This window comes from Tachysurus fulvidraco, chromosome 7 (assembly GCF_022655615.1).
Source record: "Tachysurus fulvidraco isolate hzauxx_2018 chromosome 7, HZAU_PFXX_2.0, whole genome shotgun sequence".
NCBI lineage: Eukaryota > Metazoa > Chordata > Actinopteri > Siluriformes > Bagridae > Tachysurus > Tachysurus fulvidraco.
Genome location: NC_062524.1, coordinates 3,813,612 through 3,823,611, shown reverse-complemented (window position 1 = coordinate 3,823,611; position 10,000 = coordinate 3,813,612). Strand labels below are relative to the sequence as shown.

Below are 10,000 nucleotides of genomic sequence, written 5' to 3'. Positions count from 1 at the left end.
CTGGCTTTACAATGTGTCTGTGCGTATCACAAAGCCCCCTGAGCTTTATGAAGACATGGTGTGTCCCGCACTCTGCTCTGAATCTGACTCAACCTCACTGAACACCTTTGGGATGAACTAGAGTCTCATTAACAACCTGAACATCAGAGTCTGATCTTACTAATGGGAGCTGGGAGCTGGTGATAACAGTAAGATCTGGAATGACATGTGAGTGTGATGGTCACAAACTTTTGGCCATATTATGTATATTCAAGGGGTTGAATTACTGGCTTAAGCATTAAAATTGGATCATGTGGTGTCGTGGTAGGCTGGGAGTTAAAGTGCTGCTGTGTTCAACCAAGCTTCCAGGAAATGGACCGAAATACAAGGCGTAATATGAAGTTTCTATTTTTAAATGTTTTCAAATCAAGCGGTGCGGTAACAGCTACTTCCAAACTCTTAGATAGAAAACATCTGCTGGAGATCGAGCTGAACGAATGTTTATACTGTACATCACACACACACACACACACACACACACACACACACACACACACACACACACACACACACACGGTATTCGTGTCTCACCTTGTTGAACATGCGACAGTTCTGAAAGATGAGCTTGACATCTCCTACAAACTCTCCCACAGTTTTATACTCCTTCTTCTGCAGTTTGGTCTTGACTCGGTCCAGCCACATGGGTTTAGAGATCACTCTGGTGTACCTCGGGACCTGCGCAAGGACACAACTTAAATAAATGACACCGTGCCATTCCGTGCACTAAGGATTAAAATTCTGTGGCTTGATTTAGGACCGATTTAAACACCCAAATATTGAATAACGTGTAAAAACACTGACTCAAATCAAAACTCTGACACATTCTGTCAGTAATCTGAGAAATACAATGTAGAGGGGGAAAAAGTGAGGATGTGAAAACAGTGAGAAAAAAATCTTACCGTTGCAGTGGGATCTTTAGTAAAGACGCACAGTGCGTCCCCCTTATACAAACACAACAGCAAATACTCACAGCGCTGACGAAAGGAGATTAGAACACATGATTAGTGTGTGTGTGTGTGTGTGTGTGTGTGTGTGTGTGTGTGTGTGTGTGTGTGTGTGTGTGTGTGTGTGTGTGTGTGTGTGTGTGTTTACGTACCAAAATGTTTCCAGAAACAGGACTGTTCAGTGCTCCTTCAATGGTCATGTGAATCCACAATCTATGGTTAGTCTTTAACACACAGTATGTGCACAGCCAATTGCTCCTACGCGCACACACACACACACACACACACACACACACACACACACACACACACACACACACACAAGAAATGTGTGTTGTTGCATTATTTAAATTCTTTTTCTAATGCTTTTTAAAATTCATTCTTTTAGTCTCTCTCTCTCTTTCTCTCTTTAACCCTCTCTTTTTAACTCTCTCTCTCTCTAACTCTCTCTCTCTTTTTAACTCTCTCTCTCTTTGTCTTTATCTCTCTCTTTTTAACTCTCTCTCTCTCTGTCTTTCTTTATATCTCTTTTTAACTCTCTCTCTCTCTGTGTGTCTTTCTTTATCTCTCTCTTTTAAACTCTCTCTCTCTTTCTTTATCTCTCTCTTTTTAACTCTCTCTCTCTGTCTTTCTCTCTCTCTCTCTCTCTCTCTCTCTCTCTCTCTCTCTCTCTCTCTCTCTCTCTCTCTCTCACCCCAGAGTCTTGTCCTGCAGCACTGGTAGGTGACATTGATGATGGAAGGCTCGTGGACACTCGTCACAGCACACCAGATTTCCCGCAGAGTTACAGATGAAGCAAACATCATCGTTTTCCTGCTCCAGCTGATTACAGGAGAATTTTTTCATAAAAACATTAAAAAAAATTAAAACATTCAGTGCATATTATTATCAAGAGTAATGAAAAACCTTAAAAGTGTGCCAAATGAGAATAAAGAACAACTATTTTGTTGAGTCTTACAGGACAGCGGCACAGAAGAGCTCCGATCTAACGAACCTGCCTAAAACAGTACACAGTAAACCGGTAGCCTGATCTGTCCTGATAGGAGCCTTTATTTTTGTCACATATACATTAGAGCACAGTGAAATCTTTCTGTACATCATCCACAATGCTCGAACCCCAACCTTCTGATCAACAGCCCAGAGCCTTAAGCTTGAGCTACCACATAGAGGACATTAAAGAGAAAAAATCAGGCTATCCTTAAAAATATTCTTGTTTGCCGTAACCCGACCGACCCTGTCAATTTAGGACCGACTCAATTTATTTATTTATTCATTTATTGATTGATTTATTTTGCTTTAAGTCCGACCGACTTTCCGGTTGTAAATTTGCGTTAAGACCGACCAAATTTTTTTTACTCTTCAAACAACTAATACAAAAGCAATAAAATAACAGTAATTACATTTTAGTAAGTATTGTAAATATATAAATTGCCTAGGCCTACATACAAACGAAGGCTACGTTCTTTCTTTTAAATAAAAACCCGTGACGTCATCTATGTTTACACTATTGGTTACCGGATGTCACACTATGGCCTGTGCGTTCGCTTCGTCTCGTTCTCTCCTTCACTGTCAGAGACAACGGTTCCCACTGCGGCTGCAGTAAACTACATGTTCGCGGTCTCCGTTCAAAGACATACGGGTTCGGGCGCCATAATACATCTAGAAAATTTCATTAAAACAGCTCGACACTGCTTTAACTTGGCACGAAGTTCTGTAAAAAACTGTCCAGCATCAAAATAAAGTTTGCAATGATGTTGAAGACTCAGACAGTGACGTCACGATATGCTCATTTGTTTAAAGTCATACCTACGTAATCACCATCACCAAAATTGTACTTTTTTTTTACATTGAAACTTGAAATATATATATAGACCTACCTACTGACCCTTTATTTTTATTTTACTTTTAGTGCAAACCAAAATCTTTTTAAGGATGGCCTGATTAGAGAAATGATTAGAGAATCCTGACGATCTCCTGATACATGGGGTTTCTTGGGTCAGGGGTTTGAGACTCACCTTATTCTTAGGAGAACACAGGACACATCGACAGAGCAGTGAATGAACAAACAGGATCTTTTTCTACAAACAGAACAAACACATGTTTTTATCATTATTGGAGTCTGAACTTTACACTCTCACACATCATCACCACTACAAGCTGTTCTGGAGGCTTTAAGAGAAAATGTCTAACACCTACCTCAGTGTAACCCTCAGGGAGCTTTAACCTGGCTGTTCAGGCACTCAGCGATAAAACACACGGAGACTTCAACACAATTTAAACAGAATTCTGTCTCCACCTGAAACCACTGACATCCTGACACACTACAGTACAGACCGTCCTTAACTAATCACCTGTCCACTCATCCCCTGGGCCTTGTAGCACACACACTGAACACACACACACACACACACACACACACACACACACACACACACCCAAACACACACCCAAACACACACACACACACACACACACACACTCAAATACACACACACACTCAAACACACACCCAAACACACACCCACACAAACACACACCCACACTCAAACACACACTCACACTCAAACACACACCCACACTCAAACACACACTCAAACACACACACCCACATTCAAACACACTCAAACACACACCCACACTCAAACACACACCCAACCCCACACCAAAACACCACACTCAAACACACACACAAACACACACACACTCCAACATACACCCAAACACACACCCACACTCAAACAGAAACCCACCCACACACCCACACTCAAACACACACCCAAACATACACACACACTCAAACCCACACCCAAACACACAACCACACCCAAAGACACACACAAACACACACCCACACACAAACACACACCCAACGCCACACCCAAACACCACACTCAAACACATACACACTCCAACACAAACCCAACCACACACCGACACCCAAACACACACACACATACACACTCAAACACGCATCCAAATACACCCACACTCAAACACACACCCACACCCAAACACACACCCAAACACACTCAAACACACCCCCACACCCAAACACACACCCACACTCAAACACACACCCACACTCAAACATACACCCAAACACACACCCACACTCAAACAGAAACCCACCCACACACCCACACTCAAACACACACCCAAACATACACACACACTCAAACCCACACCCAAACCCACAACCACACCCAAAGACACACACAAACACACACCCACACTCAAACACACACCCAAACACACACGTACACTCAAACACATACGCACACTCAAACACACACCCCTATTTAAACACACACTCAAACACACACACACACTCAAACACACACCCAAACACACACCAACACCCAAAGACACACCCACACACAAACATTCACCCACACACAAACACACACCCAAACACACACCCACACCCAAACAGACACCTAAACACACAGCCATACTCAAACACCCACCCAAACACACCCCCACACTCAAACACTCCCAAATACAGACTGAATTCATTTCAAACCAATGTAAAGAACATTTAAACTAAACTGTAAAAATCTAAACTTAAATCCCAAATCAAACACATACACAATTTTTCCCAGACACAATCTATTAGCTGAAAATGTTCAGAACAAGAAGCTGAACGAAGACAAATTCTGACTAAACACAGAGTGTCTGAACACAACGCAGTGAAAACACACAAAAATGTAGAAACCCAAAAAACAGAGACTCTGTAAACCCTGTAGGAAGTAGAAACCGAGTCACACTTCACTCTGATCTGTCCAATCTATCACCACATCAGACAGGAACATCCCAAAGTCTCGTGTCTGAGCTCTGAGCACAAACTGAGCCGTGTCTCAGTGGAACATGGAGGCAGTGTGTGAGTTCATCTTTACTCTTTATCAGGTAAGAAATACTAATCTCCTGCAATCTGATCTCATCTCACCTAATATTATCTATTAGAATCGTTTAGATTTATCTGTTTACATTCATTCATACCTGCTGATGCAACTGATCATTTATTTAGTATCTATTTATTATTAAGTTTTTTATACATGATGGTTTTTATTTCTCTTTATTTGCTGTTATTGTTTGTTTGTTCATTTGGCAACATTGTACAAAACAGTAAATAAAGCACACTATGAACTGTGAACTTTGAACTTGAGAGTGAGAGACAGACAGAGAGACAGGCAGACAGAGAGACAGGCAGACAGAGAGGCAGAAAGTCAGAGAGACAGTGAGACAGACAAGCAGAAAGACAGAGAGACAGTGAGACAGACAGAGAGACAGGCAGACAGAGAGACATAAAAACAGTTAGACAGACAGACAGACAGACAGACAGAAAGACAAAGAGACAGAGAGACATACAGACAGAGAGGCAGAAAGACTGAGACAGAGACAGTCAGACAGACAGACAGAGAGACAGACAGACAAAGAGACAGATAGTGAGACAGACAGACAGAGAAGCAGAAAGACAGAAAGACTGAGACAGAGAGACATACAGACAGACAGTAAGAAAGACAAAAAGACAGAGACAGACCGACAGAAAGACAGACAGACAGACAGACAGAAAGACAAAAAGACAGAGAGAGACAGACAAACAGAGAGACAAACAGACAGAAAGACAGACAGACAGACAGAAAGACAAAAAGACAGAGACAGACAGACAAACAGAGAGACAAACAGTGAGACAAACAGACAGACAGACAGACAGACAGACAGACAAACAGACAGACAGAGAGATTGATTCCTATTCGATTTGTATATATATATGTTAGTTGTAAACTTTTGTTCAATTTTGTTTTTGTATTTTTTCCTGACATACTGTATATTGGCATCTGAAAACTTAGAGAGAGAGAGAGAGAGAGAGAGAGAGAGAGAGAAAGAGAGAGAGAGAGAGAGAGAGAGAGAGAAAGAGAGAGAGAAAGAGAGAGACAGACAGACAGACAGACAGACAGACAAACTTCCTTACCTTCACCAGGTAGTTGAGGGTTTTTCCGTGACACAGTATATCTTTCTTCCAGTGTCTGTCTGTCAGAGTTAACTCCTGTTTAACAAAGTCTTCAGGAGTGAACCAGCGCTCCTCTGTGCGAATGCTCTTACTGCGTGAACCACCTGAACACACACACACACACACACACACACACACACACACACACACACACACACACACACACACACACACACACACACACACACACACACACACACACAGAGAGAGAGAGAGACGGGCTTGGAGATACACAAATACTATACAAACACATCAACACAACAATCAGTCTTATTCATTACGACAGAGAGAATAAAGAGTAAACAAACATAACTATAAACACATAAATATAAGAAGCATGATGTCATTTTAAAAAACTCTAATTGTTGGTTAAATTGTTGTAAGATGAACAAGACACTTGGGGATGTAGCTGTTATAGGAGGATCTGGTAAAATACACCCTGGATATGTGTTTTATTCCACTGAGATATCATGTACGGTCACATTGGAGATCGTGAGAGATGTAACAGACACACTGTCCCAGTTCAAAAGCAGAATAAAAACTCCTCTCTTTAGTCAGGCGTACACATAATACATCCCATAATACTGTGCACTATTACATCAGACTTGCACATTTTTTATGAACAGCAGATATGTTAATCTACACTGCTTCTCTCTTTCTACCCATCCCGAGGCATCCAGACATTGTACCAGCTCAGATCAAGACATCTACAGATCTACCAGCTCTAGTTGGACTGTGTGATACTAAAGAGGAGATGTGAACTCCATGTGATCTTTACACCAATACAACATTTATCTGACTGTATATTTATAATCACACCCCCAGTGTCACCCACATGAGGATGAGGTTTGGCTTTGAGTCCGGTTCCTCTCAAGGTTCCTTCCTTTACCAATTTAAGGGATTTTTTCCTTGCCACTGCTGCCTGAGTCACCTCAGACTTGCTCATTGGGGATAAATACATATACATACATACATACATACATACATACATACATACATACATACATACATACATACATACAAACACACTGTGAACTATCTTGAATTATATCTTGAATTTTTATTATATTAATTCTTTATATTACTCCTTATGTTTACCTTCTGTTCTATGTTTATGTTCTGTAAAGCTGCTTTGAGACAATGTCCACTGTAAAAAGCACTATACAAATAAATTCGAATTGAATTGAATTGAATTAACGCGGTGTAAGAAATTACAGAAATTGCACCCAAATTCCACTCCAAGGTGCACATCTAAAAAGAGATCATTCCTAAGAAGTATCATGAGGTAATGTGTTTAGGACTCTAAACGTATAAATGTGATTCAATTATAAATATGGGGACGGCGGCAGGACATTAGGGATCACCACGGACAAAGGGTCTACGTGACCGCGATTACCATTTGAAGTGACCACTTGGTTGATAACAATACTAAGCCAAGGTCTACGTGGCTGCGATTACCATTTGAAGTGACCACTTGGTTGATAACAATACTAAGCCAAGGTCTACGTGGCTGCGATTACCATTTAAAGTGACCACTTGGGTGCTAGCAATTGTAACAATACCAAGACAAGGTGTACGTGACCATGATTAACATTTAAAGACATCAGCTAGACAACAAGGTGTAGCCCAGCCATTTGGGAGACAATCAGTTCTTACACTCAATACACATTCAAAGCGAAACTTCATTTAAATTACCAAAAGGAAAAACTGTATATAAGGTTTGAGCAGAATTTGCTCTGCGTTCGTGTTCTTTCTGACTCCGACGAGCCCAAAGTACGCCATGTATTTTGTCACTGCTATGCTGGAATAAACTTCTTGTTCTTTATTAAGATCTTCAACATCATCGTCTTATTTTTACACTACGCATTTTTTTCTTACAGAGGTTAATCAGAGCAGGATCAGCAGTTAGAACTTAACTAAAAAACATCTTTTAATACACTGTGTGAACTTGATGGTAAATATCTGACTAAATATAAAATTCACTGAAAACTCAATATTTTTTCATTCTGGCTACTATTATGGATAATAAATAATACAATCTGGACTAGAAGATGCAAAAATCATCAAACAAAATGACTGAATAATAAAGAAAAATATGGAATTGTATTATACTGAATCACTTGGACTATCAGAGTGTTAATCAACGTGATGCAGAGCTCAGAGTTTTACCTACCCGCAAATCGGCTTTTATATAAAACTCCACTGACAGAGCCACAGCCGACCGGTAAAGCGTAATCGTTAAATTTAGACAGGTCCACTCCCTCATCTTCTTCATGTTCTTCTTCACCTTCTTCTTGTTTCACTGTCCTTTCCTCCTCATGGTCTTCTCGTGATCTCTCTGTCTCTACATCGGATACTGACTCTGACAGACATCAGAGGAGCGACGAGGTCTTACACACAGATTAACACATATATATAACATAAATGTGTGTGTGTGTGTGTGTGTGTGTGTGTGTATACTGACGGGGGCTAGAGACTTCCAAAGAGATGACTGGAAGCTGAATTTTCGGATTCTGTGAAAAAGACAACTCAGATATTTACATCTCTTTGTATTTGCTTCACTGAGCTACAGCATAATAATACTGAAATACTGAACAATCTAAATATCTAAATAGTGAAAAAAGCTCTGAACCTTCTGAATGGTGCATCTGTTTTGAGACTGAAGATGACCCTCCTTATGGAAGAAGAAGAAGAAGAAGAAGAAGAAGAAGCAGAAAGAGATGGGGAACAGATAAAAATCATCAATAAGTGAGCCAAAAGTTTAACACACATCTTTATATTACTGCATGTTCACCTCTAGAAGTCTCTGTAACGGAGTGTTTTGGCAGCAGATTCTCTGCTTCCATCTTTTGCCGTTTCCCATTCCGGCAAACCTCACAAATTCGCCTGGTGTAAACCAGTGACCCTGAGACTTGATACTCTTGCACCCTAAAGAAATAAAACAAACGTCCACTTTAAAAAAAACCCCACAAGGAATAAATGCTGCCTTTGTTGTTTTATTCAGTTAGCTGCCGTGCAGACGAGAGTGGAACTGGGCACTCATGTGCAGCTTCCTAGTGGGAAACTCGTATTTACTGTAGCAGGTGGAGGCTGCAAAAGCAAAACTATGGATGACGAGATGATGTGATTCTGTGTTTTTTAATTCAATAAATAGTATTTATTTGTGAATGGCACATATTTTGTATTTTTCTAGTCACGTTTAATTATAATTAGACGTTTATTATGTAGTGATGTAAATCCTACAACGTTCACCGAATTTGTATGTAAAAAACTTGAGAATTACTTGAGAATAACTCTTGAAATCTCTCTCTCTCTCTCTCTCTCTCTCTCTCTCTCTCTCTCTCTCTCTCTCTCTCTCTCACTCTCTCTCTCTCTCTCTATCTCTCTCTCTCTCTCTCTCTCACACTCTCTCTCTCTCTCTCTCTCTCTCTCTTGCTCTTTCTCTTTCTCTCTCTCTCTCGATCTCTCTCTCTGGGATCTTTTCTCTGGAGAAAACTGATGTTACAGAGAGAAAAAGAGAGAGCGAGAGAGAGAGAGAGAAAGAATGAGAGAGAGAACGAGAGAGAGCGAGAGAGAGAGAGCAAGAGAGAGATAGAAAAAGAGAGAGAGAGATTGAGAGAGATAGAGAAGAGAGAGAGAGAACAAGAGAGAGAGAGAACAAGAGAGAGAAGAGAGAGAGAAAAGACGAGAAGAGAGAGAAAGGAGACAAGATAGAGAGAGAGCGGGAGAGCAGAGAGAGAGAGAGCGAGAGACGAGAAGAGGAGGCAGAGAGATAGGAGAGTGGTAGAGAGAGAGGAGAGATGAGTTGAGCGGAGAGAGGAGGCGTAGAGAGTGAAGAGAGATGAAGAGAGAGATGAGAGAGAGATCGGTGAGAGAGATGAGAGAGAGCTGAGAGAAGGAGAGTAGAGTGTGATGTGAGAGAGAGATGAGAGTGCAGAGAGAGAGAAGAGAGAGAGAGAGCGTAGAGGTGAGTATGAGAGAGAGAGGATGGGAGAGAGAGGAGATG

The 10,000-nt window shown here is 40.9% G+C and overlaps 1 protein-coding gene across 2 annotated transcripts in view; it reads right to left on the bottom strand.

Moving 5' to 3' along the window:
* The window catches only part of LOC113662813 (nuclear body protein SP140-like protein), a 14,079-nt gene that overhangs the window by 1,254 nt on the left and 2,825 nt on the right, over positions 1-10,000 (bottom strand). For both annotated transcript variants that reach the window (XM_047816856.1, XM_047816855.1), the window contains exons 6-15: positions 8,789-8,922; positions 8,627-8,668; positions 8,459-8,507; positions 8,168-8,356; positions 5,956-6,098; positions 2,999-3,061; positions 1,678-1,805; positions 1,136-1,241; positions 939-1,013; positions 571-714 (exon numbers count right to left, since the gene is read on the bottom strand). In XM_047816856.1, coding sequence (XP_047672812.1) covers positions 571-714; positions 939-1,013; positions 1,136-1,241; positions 1,678-1,805; positions 2,999-3,061; positions 5,956-6,098; positions 8,168-8,356; positions 8,459-8,507; positions 8,627-8,668; positions 8,789-8,922 — 1,073 coding nt within the window. The remainder of the gene's footprint in view (positions 1-570; positions 715-938; positions 1,014-1,135; positions 1,242-1,677; positions 1,806-2,998; positions 3,062-5,955; positions 6,099-8,167; positions 8,357-8,458; positions 8,508-8,626; positions 8,669-8,788; positions 8,923-10,000) is intronic.